This window comes from Palaemon carinicauda, chromosome 18, assembly GCF_036898095.1.
Source record: "Palaemon carinicauda isolate YSFRI2023 chromosome 18, ASM3689809v2, whole genome shotgun sequence".
Classification (NCBI taxonomy): Eukaryota; Metazoa; Arthropoda; class Malacostraca; order Decapoda; family Palaemonidae; genus Palaemon; species Palaemon carinicauda.
Genome location: NC_090742.1, coordinates 106266 through 122858, shown reverse-complemented (window position 1 = coordinate 122858; position 16593 = coordinate 106266). Strand labels below are relative to the sequence as shown.

At 40.2% G+C, this 16593-nt stretch overlaps 1 protein-coding gene across 3 annotated transcripts in view; it reads right to left on the bottom strand.

Moving 5' to 3' along the window:
• Positions 1 to 16593, bottom strand: part of LOC137657571 (diacylglycerol lipase-beta-like) — a 227171-nt gene that overhangs the window by 107651 nt on the left and 102927 nt on the right. For all 3 annotated transcript variants that reach the window (XM_068391904.1, XM_068391905.1, XM_068391906.1), the window contains exons 8-9: positions 8981 to 9125; positions 334 to 464 (exon numbers count right to left, since the gene is read on the bottom strand). In XM_068391904.1, coding sequence (XP_068248005.1) covers positions 334 to 464; positions 8981 to 9125 — 276 coding nt within the window. The remainder of the gene's footprint in view (positions 1 to 333; positions 465 to 8980; positions 9126 to 16593) is intronic.

The window sequence follows — 16593 nt, the reverse complement described above, 5'->3', positions numbered from 1 at the left end:
CATAATTTCCAAGATGTATAACATTAAATTTTCTCTGGCCTATGTATTCATTAAGGATATGAACAGTAATTGAATACCAAGAATCAAAGTCAATGTCAGTTCCATATCATTGAATGGTGTTGGGGTTTGTCTTATAGTGAGACAGGAAAACTAGGATACAAGATTTGTAGAGTATGGTGGCTTGCTTCTTCTTCCCCCATTTTGATTCCCAGTTGAGTGCCAGTAGCCTGTTACAGTTGAGTGTACTGGTACACCTGCTAGAAAGAAATCAGTGCCCCCTTCCTTAATCAAAACCTTTAGTCCAAAGTTCAAATTCACAGGGAAATTCCTTACCTTAGTAGCTAAAGCAAATTCTTTGGAACACAACCCACCAGGCGGAGAAAAGGCAAAACATCTCAGACCAGGATATTGTGGCCTCATCATTGCAGCCAGGACAACAGCCGTGCCAGCACCTAAACTGTGACCTACAAAACAAGTTAATGTACAATAAGCAAATTATAAAGCCCCAGTTAATACACATAATAAAACATCATCAATTACACTATATTTATATATACAATAAAAAAAAGAAAAATATATATATATTATATTATATATATATATATATATATATATATATATATATATATATATATATATATATAATATATAATATATAAATATATATATATATCTCTAAATATCACAAGACAGTTATAGGTTAACTGGCTATTTTCTAACATTAAAAAATCTTTTAATGATGACAAAAAACTTTGAGATACAAACATACTATTAAACTGATCAATTAATATCATACTGCACCTTCAAAATAAAATATATTAGTCATCATAAGGTTAAAATAAAAGCAAAGTGTCATTCCTTTATTAATGCAAAAAATATTGAGGCCAAGGCATTAAAATTTCATCTTTAAATCAGGTCATACTTTAGTACCTGTAAAAAAAAAACTACTGGAACTGAATACCTTTAAGCTCATTACTTGCACAGAATGTAAAGAGTGCAGAATAATATTTACAGTAAATACTTATCTTCAGACAGATGGGCACAACTAGGTTCTGGACAGCTAGAAATAAAATGGGATTTTCATAATAAAATTAATATTAATAATACTTACCTAGATAATTTAGCTAGCCCTGAATCTCCAAAAGCTTTAACCACATGGACAATCCTGCTATCTCATATTCTGTTACCTCGCTGGCCACATTGCCGGTTGAACCAGCTATCCAATAACAGTGTCAGTCAGTTGTGACCAACAGCTGTGGGGAAGGATGAATGGGACTAGCTAAATTATCCAGGTATTATTGATATTAATTCATCATGAAAATTCCATATTAATAAACATTACCTTAGGATAATTTATTTAGCCCTATTATCCACAATGAAGTAGAGGAGGGATCTAGAAACATTTCTGATTTTAGACGGGTAGAATAGGATAAACAAGAAAAAATGCGAGAAACCAACAAATGAACTCAAGAACTTAACCTGTTTGGCCAACAAACCAAGACAGATGATTGGATCGACTGATCTACAGCAAGAGATCAAAGGGTAATTGTCTAAACAAAACTATGACAGCAACAACTGTGCAAGTGCTACCAATGCCACCCAAGCTAGACTGTGACTCCAGCCCCAAGCCAAAAAAAAAAAGAGAGAGAGAGAGAGAGAGAGAGAGAGAGAGAGAGAGAGAGAGAGTGAGAGAGAGAGGAGAGAGAGAGAGAGGAGAGAGAAGAGAGAGGAGAGAGAGAGAGAGAGAGAGAGAGAGAGAGAGAGAGAGAGAGAGAGAGAGAGAGAGAGAGAGAGAGAGAGAGAAGAGAGAGGAGAGAGAGAGAGAGGAGAGAGAGAGAGAGAGGAGGAGAAGAGAGAGAGAGAGAGAGAGAGAGAGAGAGAGAGAGAGAGAGAGAGAGAGAGAGAGGAGGAGAGGAGAGAGAGAGAGAGAGAGAGGAGAGAGAGAGAGAGAGAGAGATGACCTTGTCGTCGCGAGATAGCAATCAGTCGGGTCCCACCCACGGTATACACTCTGGGGAAAGAAGTGGAGCAGTAACCACACCTCCCCAAGGCAATAGGAAGGGACCAGATGCCAGCCTAACACCCTCTCTTAACTGCACCTCCATCATCAAGAGGGAGAGGCACAAAACAGCTGGCTACAGTTACCAGAACAGCACTTTTTCTCGCGTGAGAGCTTGGTGCTGAGAGCAAAGGCAGAGTCGACTCAATCGCTAGAAAGAATGCATAAACCAAAAATCTGAACTTCCATCTGGAGAACATTGAGGAAAGAGACAATGGACCCCAATAAAGCCAGCAAAAGAACCAACTCGACAAACAGCCACCAGTCCTTGTGCATGTGTCTAAAGCCAAGAGGAGAGGGTCCAAACAAAGACGGCGACTCAGTGCCAAGATCAGACTGACTAGACTAGTGTCAGACATGACAATAACCCCGGTACTGTACCAGGTACCTACTGGGGAGGAAGCGACTAAGTCTCCCCACGGTGCCACAATACACCAGCACCGTGCTGCTTCTCTCTTCCTGGCATGTGTACCGATGCCCAGAGGAATTGACATGGAAAGCTGGCCAGAGCAACTCAAGACAAAGAAGGAGTGCTTAAAGCACTCTCCTGGTCTTTTGTTCAACAATGTGGGTGTGATAACACGCCTCAAAGAAGCTCACAATAGAGCCAGCGCTGAAGATATCCACCCATACCTCATGCCTGGAACTGAGAGGAAAGTAACTACAGTAGCTGGCAACTCAGTCCCAAGGAGCAAGTGCTTGAACAGACAGACTGGTTCAGTGTCACGTGACATTTGGGATTATCAAAATGCCAACCAAAGGCACCACAACACACCAGCATTACCATATGTCACCTAACTCTCGGAGGAACTGGTACCGGGAAGAGAGGGGCACGGGTAGAAAGCGACTCGGTCACAAGGCTGAGTGCCTGATCAGTCCGACTGGTCTAGTGTCAGGCAAACATTGAGGTTATCACAATGCAATCCAATGATGACCAGCACCCAATACCAGCATTACTAAATGCCACCTGTCCCTCAAGAATGGCTGACACCAAGAGGGGAGAGGCATAAAGTAAACAGCAGTTCATTCAAAAGGAATGAGTACTTGGACAGACTAACTGTTTCAGAGTCAGGTGACATTGGGGCATTATCAAAATGCAGCCCAAGGGCACCAACATACACCAGCATTACCAGATACAACCTAACTCTCAGGAACTGTCACCGTGAGGAGAGGAGCACGGGGAGAAGGCGACTCAGCTACAAGGATAGTGTGTCTGGTCAGTCCGACTGGTCTAGTGTCAAGCGAACATTAGGGGGTATCACAAGCAGCCCAATGGTGCCGGCATCAAGACCAGCACTACTAATTGCTGCCTATCTCATGTAAGTGATTGATGTCGATAGGGGGGGGGCAAAAAGCATCAGTGGCATGGCACCACACTTGCCTTACACCTGACGCTAGCAACCAGCCTGCGACCAAAGGAGTCACATACACTCTGAAAATCAATGGATAACAAGACAATTAAGGCTAACTAAATATAGCTCATCATGACCAACCTGTACCCAGGCTAAGCCATCCGAAGGCCAACCAACCATGCCCAAAGAGTATGGTATCCTAACCTAAGCTAAATACAATGTACATACAAAAAGGCAGTTTCCACCCAATGGGGGGGGGGGGTACGACCACCCAGCCTCAAGTTTGATGACCTGTCATGCCGTCATCGAAGGGCCTAAAGAATAATGTCACCAAAACCAGAGACATTACTCAAAAAAAGGAAGGAGAAAGCGAAATGGAGCCAAGTAGCTGCCTCAAAAACACTGGTGACAGGGATGTTCCTCAATTAACGATCGGCTAACGACCAATTCATCACTATGGGCTTTTGGTGCCTGATCTTTACAAACACCAAGACCCCTATCTAAGAAAACTAATTGCCCAGAAGGGTGAAAAATCATCTTAGACAATGGACTTGATACCTTTTGAAGACACATTGCCAGCCAAAGGCACCAACACCACACATCATCATAACCACATGTCACCTAACTCTCAGGGGAATTGGCGGCGAGAAGAGAAGGATACGAGTAGAAGGCGACTTAGTTACAATGCTGCGTGCTTAGTCGGGTGACAATGGGGGCTATCAAAATACAGCCAAGGGCACCAACACACTCCAGCATTACCAGATACAACCTAAATCTCTGAGAACTGTCACCAAGATGAGAGGGACACAGGCAGAAGGCGACTCAGCCTCAAAGATTGAGTGCCAGGTCAGTCCAACTGGTCTAGTGTCAGGCAAACATTGGGAGATATCACAACGCAGCCCAATGGTGCCAGCAACAAGACCAGCAATACCAATTGCTGCCTGTCTCGTGTAAGTGACTAATGCTGAGAGGTGAGGGACAAAGAGCATCAGTGGCATGATACCACACTTGTCCAAAACACGACACTAGCAACCAGTCTGTGACCAGAAGAGGCAAACACACTGAAAATCAGTGGATAAAAATTCAATCAAGGCTAACTAAATCTAACCCATCATGACCAACCTATACCTAAGCTAAGTCATGCGAAGCCAACCAACCAAGCACAAGAGTATGGCATCCTAACCTAAGCTCAGTACTATGTACATACAAAAAGGCAGTTTCCACCCAATGAAGAGAATGCGACCACCAAGACTCAAATTTAACTACCTGTCCTACCATTCTCGACGGGCCCAAAGAGCATGGTCACCAAAACCAGCAAGACATTACTCAAAAATAAAAAGAAGGAGAAGGCAGAACGGAGACAAGTAGCTACCTCAAACACTCTGGAGATGGGAGGTTTCTTATATAATGATCGGCATAACGACCGATTAATCAATGTGAGCTCTTGGCACCCAATCTTCCTAAACACCAAGATCCCATCATCCAAGAAAAAAAATTGCCCAGAAGGGAGAAAAATCATTAGACAATAGACTTGAGACTTTCTGAGAAGATATAAACAAAAGGTGAAGATGTTCTGGAGAGAGAGGGGGCCTTCACAAGACAAAGCGCTATTCTCATGACAGATGTCAGGGAAGCCCAAAAGAAAGATCTCGCCAAAAGAGCCCTCAAAACAGGCTCCTCGACAGTCCATTTAGACCCCCTTCAGGCGACCACTGTTAGAAGACCACGCTTCCCAATGGAGCCTGAAAATGGACAAGAGCAAAAAGGAGGCATCGGCTCCCATGAGGAGACAAACACCAGAGGGGAAGAGCACAAGGGCAATCGACTGGCTTAAAGACAGGAGCAGGTAGAGTCGCAACAGATCTCAAAAGACCAGATTGGAAACCTGTGCTACAAAAAGCATCCTGTCCCAGAAGAGACTGAACCAGATCCCTGATAACAAGAGAAGCAGAAACTCGGGGAGTTCTAACACACAAAAGCCCATAGAACACAATCCTCTGACCAGGAGAAGTACCAAGAAAACAACAATTTTACACAAGGAAAGTCAAGAGCTCGAAAAATCTCATGCCTGAAACCAACGTCTGAAGAGCAACCAAGCTTGTAACACTCAGTGAGCGTTTCTGAGTAGAAACTGAAGGGGCGGATTTACCTCAAGAACAATCCTTTAGTCTCTAGGAAAGGAGGAAGCTCTGATACAGCAGCCAGAATAACTGACATAGAGAGCCACCGAAATCGAGGAAGACATCTAGAAATCCCAGGTGATCACCCATCCAAGGATTTACCAACCCAATGAACCCCATTGAATAGACAAGGAGTAGAGGGAGAACGAGGAAAGACGTAGACCCTCGCGACCCCCAACCTAAAACCAACAACAAGGGATCCCGCAACTGGGAAGGCCCATTAATGAGAACCTTCCCAAGATGAATTGAAGGGGAGGAGGGGTCTGAAATAGACTCTAGCAGAAGAAAGGGACCAGCAACTGGCTCAAACAACCTTTGGCCCAATGACAAGATTCTCAATAAAAGGGGGAGGCATTGCAAAGACCCCTGCCCCTGGGCCTAGCATCTTCATAGCCAACATAGGCAAAAACCCCAACCCAAGGTGGCCCACCCCCTACACACCGAGCAGAGTCCTGTCGCCTACCTGTACTAGCCCAGCACCTACACCATAACCCCACTAAGTGCTCTCCAGCACTGTAATGAAATTAAAAAGGGGACTTAGAAGTTAACTTATCGTCAGGCCACCGCTCGGACCGGATCCACCCAAGGTCTACCCCATGTCAGGGTTCACAAGCCAGGGGATCTGTCATACCCTTACCCTGGGTACAGTCAACAGATACTTGACAAGGAGCAGCAAGGATATAAATGATGTTATTAGACATTCTAGTAAAGACAAACTAAATTTTCTGTCAGTTTGAAAACTTTAATTGACATTGTCTTAATAAAGATTTTGTCTTTTTAACTATGGTGACTTCAAGAGAAATAAACCTAAACTCATTGGAGCAAAAAAAAGAAAAAAAAAATGCGGGAGGAGTGGGGACGAGGAGCCAAAAAGGCGACAACCACAAGGAATGAAAATAACAATCCATTTAAAAAGATAAATGAAAAGGTGGAACTAAGTGGCAGCACTCGTTATAACCAACGCAGAATGGCCAATAACCGGGGCCTAAAGCTGAAGAACAAGCGCCCAAAAAGGAATTCAACACTAAGAAAAGACATACTGTCCTCATGAGCCCTTTGCGATTAAGGACTTGGGTATTTAACACGAGCAGTCATTTGCTATAGCACCAAGCATGATACGAGTACCACGGGAAGCAAAACAAACACCTTACCTTTGCAATTATAACTATTATCCCACTGTTCATACTTCACAGAAAGGGTCAGTTCCTGACTAGATAAGAAGGAGTAATTGAAGAACTGTTTTATGTAAAAAAAAAAAAAATTCAGCCAGGTTGCACAAAAAATTACATAAACAAAAATCCACTCAAGGATATTAGACAAAAAACAGTAACAAGGTACCTGGTACAGGTATACCTCACCCTCCATCTGTAATTGGTTCCAGGAGAGGTAACTTAAGGCAAAAAAACTATTCAAATTTACTTGTCTACCATTTACTTGTCACTAGGCTTAACCACAAATAACACTCCCCAGTTCTGTATTTTAGTTATAAATGAAATTTGAATAATATATGGTTCATAAGAATTTATTTTAAGCTTACAAAAAAATAAATTTTAGTTTTTAATGTAATAGAGAAAAAAGTACAGGTAATCTACATTTACGAATAAATGTACATACATAAATACATATACCAAGGCCCTTCCCCCAATTTTGAGGGGTAGCCGACATCAAACAAATGAAACAAAAAAGGGGACGTCTCCTCTCTATGTTCCTACCAGCCTGACAAGGGAATCAACCGAGTTCGGCTCGTACATACATACTTGTAGATATTTACAATTTGGCAAGTTTACAGAACATCGTGGGCTCTTATTTATAAATGTGGTTTACTCTAAGACAGTATAGAATTAAATGATTTTGTATGATTAAATAACAAATAAAGTTATTAAAATCATTTTGCACTAGTATAAAATAAACTAATTCACGTCAAGTATACCCATATTTACATTCATTTTTTTCTTTATATAACGTACGTAGATGGATGTGGAACGTCAGTGTCAACACCTAATTCTCGCTGTTGTTTTTGTTAGATACTCATTTTGATAAGAAAATAGTCAAGAGATCCTTGATTTGTGCTCTCCATCAAGGATTACAGGATAGGGAGCAAAATTATATCAACAATATTCTGTTAATTATAGTATATGTAATGTCAATACCATCATCACTTTGAGTTCAGCGGACAACAAAACCATAATAAAATAAGTCAGTAATTACTGTTGTTCAAATAAGCCTTAAATTGATAATAGAGAAGTACAAAAATGACCAAACAAATTTCAGATAACATAAAAAAAACAGAAATATCTTAAGACTCCTGTCAGTAAATATACGTCTTATTGTTGGCTAAAGCTACAGATCAGCTGTAAAAATCGAACGTGGTTTAAGCCCAGCCTTTGATCGAAGAAATTTAACCAAAAACTATAATATTCTACAACAAACTGGCACTCATGTAATTTTTATTAGGAATTTTTACTGAACGAGTTATGGAATTATATAGATGACATTCTATGTTATTCGTGTACGCGCATATTCTCGATAAAGTCTTGAGATCGGCTAATAACAACCATAAATAAAAAGGAAGTAATTGTTAATTGCTAAAAAGCACTTGAATTGAAAAATAGAATACAAAAATACTATAATAAAGAATAATTAACTTTTTGTCATGTTTTGTTTAGAATGTAATGATGTACACCTAAACTAAACGGTAAATATTGGAACTACCATGGAGAGCGCTTTGAATCTTAAAGCCAGCTAAATAAGACGAAAACAAAAGTCACAGATGTTTTAATATTTCGTTCGCTAAGATTAATGATGATTATACTATCAACATTTACTGTAAATGTATGTATTTTAATATGATTTTATATAATTTTATTCATATTTATTGTACAATACCATGATTTGGGTACTTTTAAAGCTTTTTAGTGATATTACGCTTCAATATCTGTGGCTGACACATGTAATGTCGAAAAAGATGGCTTATAATTTTATTTTTCCACATATTAATTTTGACAATGTATAATTAAAAAACGATTTGAATCAAAACAAAGTAACCTGAGGTATACCTGTATTTACACAAAAGCAGCAAACGCCTGAAGAATGAAGGCTCTATGAGCTAAAAAGAAATTCAAAATTCAAAATTATCAACAGTGCGCTCGGGCTGTTAACATCCCAGGCGCTCAGTAACAACTGGTTACCTAAGCTAGCAGACAGTCGGTTCAGCCGGCAGTGATGACAACAGGGGGGTGTGATGTTACAGAATAGGTGGTAGCAGGGTTACCAATGTGGTTAAAATTTGGACGGTTTTTGGAGATTCGGGGCTAGATAAATTATCCTGAGGTAATGTTTATTAATGATGAATTTTAAGAGCTAAGAAAAAATTAAATTGTAAAATTTACCCGTGATAACAAGACCATAACCATTACGAGCTAACAGAGCGTCAGCCACAGCTCGAGTTTCTTCTAATCTCTGAAGTACAAATTTTGCAGCTTGCACCATACCCTTATGTGCAAAACAACCATCGGGTAACCCTTCACATTCAACCTGAAATACAATATACAAAGATATGTGCCTAATCCATAAACAATTTTGATGCAACTACTGTACTACATACCATAAAACGATCTAGTGATTTAAAAAAGATGACTTACATTCGAAGCAATTTCACACAAATATGCAAAAGCAACCTAAACAGTTCACAAGAAAAGGAATGTTTAAGTGAAGTATTGTACTGTTCGTTGACATCAATGTGATTCTAGAATCAAAATTGAACTGTGAACACATTATATTTCATCACACATGATTTGTCAACTCATGCTATACTGAGAAAACAAATCAGCTATGTGCAATGCATCAGTATATTCAAACAAATCTAAGAACTTCTAACTACATTTACCCAAAGCAACAAGGGATATCAAATTATTGTTTATTCTTTGTTCTCCTTTTTACTGGCATAACTGGTAAACTGCAAATATAAAAGATTTTTATCAAACAGCAACAATGGATATATAATTACCCGTTCATTCTTTGCTCTCATTATAACTGGTTAACTACACATTTACAGTACAGTATAAGCTTTCTAGCAAACATTCTAAAGATTCTTATTCAATTTATCACACCCCCAGTACTAATATGCTCCCCATTTCATAACCTTTGAATATCTGTATTCCTTGTACTCTTATCTAAAACAGAAGTCCACCAGTAGCAAGACACATATGGCACCTGGAGTCTTGGGTAAATTCTAACTTGTCCCAATGTTCATAAGTATGCAGTACAGTACAGTAAGAAGATAGGCAGACTACTCCACAGCCCGACTTCCTATAGCATTCATTGTTACTCCTCTCTCACCAGCCTATTATTCTAATCAAATTAATTCTTTTCATAATTTTTTTTCCTTTAGATTTTCACTAAACTCGTTTAGATGAAAGTAGGATTTATTCCCTTTGGTAATGTATTTATTCCTGAATCCAGTGTTTGGGATACCAGTTCTGCAGTTAGCAACAGTTATTTAAGTACACATTATTTTCTGACACAATCACTTCTATGTGGCCATAGTAATAGATCAGAGTATTTTGGTATATTCAGATACTTTGTACCTTTTTGCATCATTTTGGTGGTATTTTTATATGGTTGGAACTTACAGCTAACTCGTTAACAGGGGCTGAGCTAGGTAAAGCCTTAAAGTTAGTTTGCTCTTTGCTTTACTTGGATCGAAGTTTATTTTTCCTAGTAATGTTTGCAGAGAATAAATTAACGCCTTTACTTCTTTGTTCAGTAATCTTTAATTTTGTATTTCTCTTATTTTTACATTATTGTTTTCAAGTTTCCATCTTACAACTAGTTTACGATTGGTAAAGTTACCACTACACTGATACATAAATTTCTACATACTATTTTGCATTAGCAAAACTTAATTTGCTGCCTTTCTAAGGAAGTTTGGTTCATTTTATCAAATTTAAAATATACAATTTTTTGCCCCTTTGATGATGATAAACAATTACGTTACTACCTTTTAACATAGATTTTATATGCTACTCGCCTTTCCTTTTTGTACTTTTGTGTACAGTACTGTATTGTATTATTTTTCATACTGTACTGAGTGGTGTATTCACTATTTATCTAGTAATTCCTAGATCGATCAAGTTAATAAGTAAGGAGGTGCAAGTTAAGGCTCGCCATACACTTACCGGTATCTCAAATCAAGGCAGGAAGCCACATCTTTTAAGAGAAGCTACCACAAACAGGTGTGCACTTTTGACCCAACCAGTGAGATATATACATCAGGTTGTGTTTTTTAGAGAGGACATACAATATGAAACTAGCCATGAGCCCTTCTGCTAACAGGTCTGTTTCATATGCATGGATAACATAAACTTTAGTATCCAGATAGGCAGAAGTATCTGCCTTCCTCTAAGTTCTGACTCTCTGATAATATGCAGTCAACCAACCAGGTTCAATCTCACCCAGCACAGCACATCCAAGGCAGCCTTCCTATCCATTGTCCATCTTGCTTGCTCATCAAATCCGTTATAACTGCCTTCACCCCTCAACAACAGCTATCTGCTCTATCTTGATTAAATGATGCTCTCACTGCAAAGTAAGACTCAAAATTTTCTTGAGTGAGCAGCAACTGTTTAATTATCTGTAAGACTTAATGTAGTGACTAGTGAGGCAGTTAACTGATGTGACCATCCCACTCCATCTCCACTACAATGACCTAAGCTGGAAAGACATCCTGCTTCTGGAACTTGGGCATCGAATTTCAATATCTCTTATGGCCTTACTCCAGTTATGATCCAAGCAGGAGTTATTCCAGGGCTGCTGTTTCTCTCTCCAAACAAGATTGTGCCTGCAGTCAGAATAGTGACTGTGACCATAAATAAGATAGTAACCACAGTAAATGTGTCGCCATGACTGCTGTTACTTATAATACCGACAGTGGCAGTACTGCCCATCCTGAGAAGTTGACCTGCTAAGACTCTTAGTAGATGAGTAGCAGTACCATGACCAGCACTGTAGCTTTTGTAAAGGATACTAACCAACCAGATGATGATTCTAGGAAGGATACTGAATGTGAAAACTATACTAATTAAATTACACATCACGACAACTTGGGTACTTCCCCTAAAGACATTTCCGCCAAACATGATTCCCTGAGACAATTGCCCACAGTAGTGAGATGATGTGCTGATCTCCAAACAGCTATATGCACAGGTAAGTAGCCCCTATATCTTCCTTGAACAAGTAATATAGAGGTTACTTCTCCAGAGATGAAAAATAATATTTTTTCCCACATATTTCTAGCAACACTTTAAAGCTGCTCAAATTTCGACCAATATGATAAAGAATTTACAATGGATCCAGTGGTCTCCTTGACTGCTATATGGCATGCAACATATTTCACATTACCAAAAAATGAACTGTGGAGGGACAATTAATTAATATTTGACAATTACACGTCTTTCTCAAATTTTTTGTTCCTAAATTTTTTATGTTACTGCTGGGTGGTCTCCTAGGGCATTCCTGTCAAGGCTAAAACAGGGAATCCTTTATGACAATTTATAAATCTATAAAGAAAAAATAAATTAAATTTTTTAAAAACATTGAAGAAAATACACCATAGATTTCACTATGTATCTATTTTACGGTTTACAGCTATTGCGGGGTGACCTGGAAAGGAACACCCACGATAGCCAAGGGATTACTGTAATACATATAACATTGTTAACTTACCTTACTCTGGTAAAAATCCTTTATTAACTGTTTATGGAAGCTAAGTACTGAGAGCTACCTATATAACAATTTTAGTACCTATTAATAAAATAATTTGTATACAGTATTTGGCTAATATACAGTATGCAAAATACTCCAGGCTATGTTAGCCTAACATCTAAACCTAGGTAAAAAATTAGGCTAGACCAAAACACCCATATAATTTCATAATAGTTACTATAAATAAACATTCCCAAGCTAACTGTGAAAGCTGGAGTGAAAGACGTCATACACCGGCAACCAAATAGAACAAGCATTCTTATGTTTTGCTAGGGTATGAAAAAATTCTAGGTTATGTTAGTCAAAATATTTCGGGCAAGGGATTATACTCTGAAAGGTTTAAATAAAAAACAAGAGGGGAATAAAATTCATAAAACTGGAATAGATGATAAGATACAAAAACTAAAACCAATCCACGTTGTGAAGAAAGCCGGGGAGTGAAAGGTGACTTATGCCATAAAAGTCGACCAGTTTACGCAAACAAAATCTATTGAAAGCAATCTTGAACAGTAATTTAATCCTTCCATCAAGTTCATGCTATCATTAAGAATAGTGGAAAACTAATCATAACTTAATTCCTATTACTTAATTTGACAGTAGACAATGATTTCTCCCCTCCCTAACCTTGTGAAGAGAAGTGAGATATAACCGAGAGTTACTCATGGAACAGAAAGATCATTGCCGGAAAGCTGAATGAAGGAATTTACTTTTCTTCGAAATATCTTCAAGGGATGAATCATCATGCACTAATTCACCACGCACAATGTCTTCATGCGTTAGTTGCTTACAAATTTTGCGTTCCAAGGAGAGACACATGCTCAGGTAAGCACTGTCGCCAGTGTTAGTACAGTATTGGTTCGTGGTGGGTATGTGTTGTCAGGCAGCAGAAGACTTCAGCAAAGTTGAAATGGGTTCAACTGAGCCTGAAGTTATAAGACTCTTAGACACGCACTTTGCACATTGAAACAGTGGCGCTAGGACAGGCAAGACAATATTTTTTTGATATGCTATGCCTTACTGAATTTTCTGTTTCAGCCTTAATGGAAAAGTCCTTTAGGATCACACAGCATCTCCCCATAAAGTTTTCTCCTTCATCAAGACACCTTTTTTGAATTCTCATTTACAAATACCCAGGGACTCATAAGTTTTCTTACCAGCAGGGCCATAAATAAGAGAGGCTATCAATACAAAATTCCTGAAATCCACTTAGACTGAAGTTTCCAAAGTGCCTATTCCCACCTTTGTCAGATTGTTGTCAGTGAATAATTCAATAAAAGGACATTTTCTCCTTTAACTATTTACTTTACGTTACTCTCACATGCATCCTTTCTCCGGAAACATTTTACTTTGAAATTGACAGTCAAAGAAAATTTGACCCAAATCTTTCTCAATTTTTGAATTATCATTTTATTCACACTTTCATTGATGTGGAGTTCTCATAATAATTCTTTATAGAGAAATATTTAATATCTTTCTTTAAACATATCACCAAGATAAATCACTCCCTTTATAATAATGTTATGGGTAAATGAAACCAATTATCACAAATTATTAGTAATTTGTATTTTTCCTAACATACTTACCGAGAACTACTTTCTTAGGAGTTACCTGGAACCTCCTCTCAACCGACCAGAGTTTTGTGTAGTTTACCCTACTCCCGTTTTCTGTAATGGTAGGCCTAGGCGGAAGGATACGTGCCCTAAGGGCAATCCCGAGAAAGGCCACATGTGAGCTTGGGTCTCGACCTTCAGAAAGTTCTTTGAAAGTAAAAATACTAAAGATCAGTGAGGCACTCGGGGAAGGAAGGGAGGGCCATAACCTGAAAGTAGTTCTCGGTAAGTATGTTAGGAAAAATACAAATTACTAATAATTTGTGATTGGTTCCAACACAGGGACTTACCTCAAACTACTTTCTTAGGAGACTTACACTTTAGGAGGTGGGAGTGCCACCTGCCTTAAGACCCAACTGACTGGATGACACATACCTAGACAGGGGACTAGGTACTAAAGGTTAAGAAACTGGATAGTAGGATAAACTACACAAAGAGCTCATATTAGTGTATAAGTACTCACCCTTCATAATTCCGTGATGAAGTGCTTGATGAATTAGTTGATATACATGGGTTGTGCAGGTCTACTGGTCACGACCTCTCAAGGAAAGAAAGTTAAAAAGCGAAGACAAGGGGAAGATAGAAAAGATCGCACCTGTGTCTGATGGTTTTGATATCCACGATTGAACCTGGGGCTTGGGCCGTTAAATCGGTTGGAGCGCGGAGATAACTGTACCAATAGAAAATCCATCTAGGGACTTCCTCGTACATTCCTTGAGGTAGTGAGACGTGAACGTCGACTGGTTTGACCAGGTGCCTGCCCTAAGAATCTGTGCTACTGACATGTTCTTTTCAAAACCCAGAGAGGTACTAATACCCCTAACGTCATGTGCTCTTGGTTTTCCTGGTACTGAGAGACCCACACGAGTGTAAGCCTTGATGATGACTTGTCTGAGCCAAAAGGAAATGGAGTTTTTAGAAATTTGCTTCTTAGTCGGACCTGTGGAGACGAAAAAATTCTTTATACCTGGACGTAGATTGGCCGTCCTCTTCAGATATATCCTTATAGCTCTGATTGGGCACAATTTCAAGTCATCCTGATTGTCTGATCTGGGAATTGCCGGAATAGAGAACCCCTCAAACTTAGGGTCCCAAACTGAGGGGTTTTGAGTTTTGGCCACGAACGAAGGTACAAACTTGAAGGAGACATCTCGCCAACCCCTCGAATGTTCTATTTCATAGGACAACCAACGGATCTTTCCTACTCTCTTCGCTGAAGCCAATGCTAACAAGAAGACAGCTTTAAGCGTAAGGTTCCTATCCACTATATCTTTCAAAGGTTCGAAAGGGGGCTTACTAAGCATATCAAGGACTCTAGCCACGTCCCATTGAGGAACCCTGGACGAAAAGGGAGGACAGGACTGCTCAAAACTCTTGATGAGCATCGAAATATGTCTAGAAGCACCCAGATCGATTCCTTTCAAGAGAAACACTTGTCCCAGAGCAGCTCGTACTCCTTTCACTGCTGGGATTGACATGCCCACCTCATCCCTGAGGTGGACGAGAAAGTCCGCGATGTCCGGGATCGATGCTTCCAGGGGCTTGATTTTTCTTGAAGCACACCATCTTGTAAAAGCTGCCCATTTTGCCTGGTATACTGCTGTTGAGGACTGTCTAAGATACCGAGACATCCTGTCTGCTGTTTTTGCCGAATATCCCTGTCTCCTCAGAAGGCACTGGATAACCTCCAGGCGTGAAGACGAAGGGACTGAGGGTTCTCGTGGAACCTTAGAAAGTGTGGCTGTCTCAGTAGGTCTGATCTGTCTGGAAGAGGCCACGGAGGGAGCATTGCCAGTCCTTTTAGATCTGCGAACCACTCTCTCTCCGGCCACCAGGGCACTACCAAAGTCATCTTTAGGTTGTTGGCTGTCCTGACTCTGTTGAGCACTTACCTGATCAGAGCAAAAGAAGGAAAGGCGTAAACGTCTAGGTTGTCCCACTTGTGCTGAAAGGCGTCCTCCAATGCTGCCTTTGGGTCTGGGACAGGAGAACAGAATACGGGAAGTTGTGCGTTCAGTCTTGTTGCGAAGAGATCCATTACCGGAGATCCCCACTTTCGGATGATGAACTTCGCTACTTCCTGGTGAAGGGACCATTCTGTTCCCACCACTTGGCCTACTCTGCTGAGGCCGTCGGCCAGTACATTTTTCTTTCCCGGAATGAATCTCGCCGTCAACTTGACTTGTTCTTCTTCGGCCTATTTTAAGATCTGCAATGCGAGAACGCACAACTCCTTTGACTTCAATCCCCCTTGCTTCTTTATGTACGCCACTACTGTGGCGTTGTCCGACATCAGCGCCACTGTATTTCCTTTTAGGAGGGCTCCGAAGTGCAGACAGGCTTCCTGGGCAGCTCTCATCTCCAGGACATTGATGTGTAGAGTTTTCTCGACTTCCGTCCAACTTCCTCTCGCTGCCTTCCCTAGGAGATGGGCTCCCCACCCCTCCTTTGACGTGTCTGTGAAGAGAAGTAGTTCCGGAGGCCCGGAAGACAGTGGCATCCCTTTGAGAGTGTTCAAACGATCCTGCCACCATTCCAGGGACTATCTTGTCTATGGAAGAATCGGAACAATCTTGTAGGGGGAGCTCCTCTGATCCCAGAGATCCTTTAGGTTCCACTGAATGCTCCTG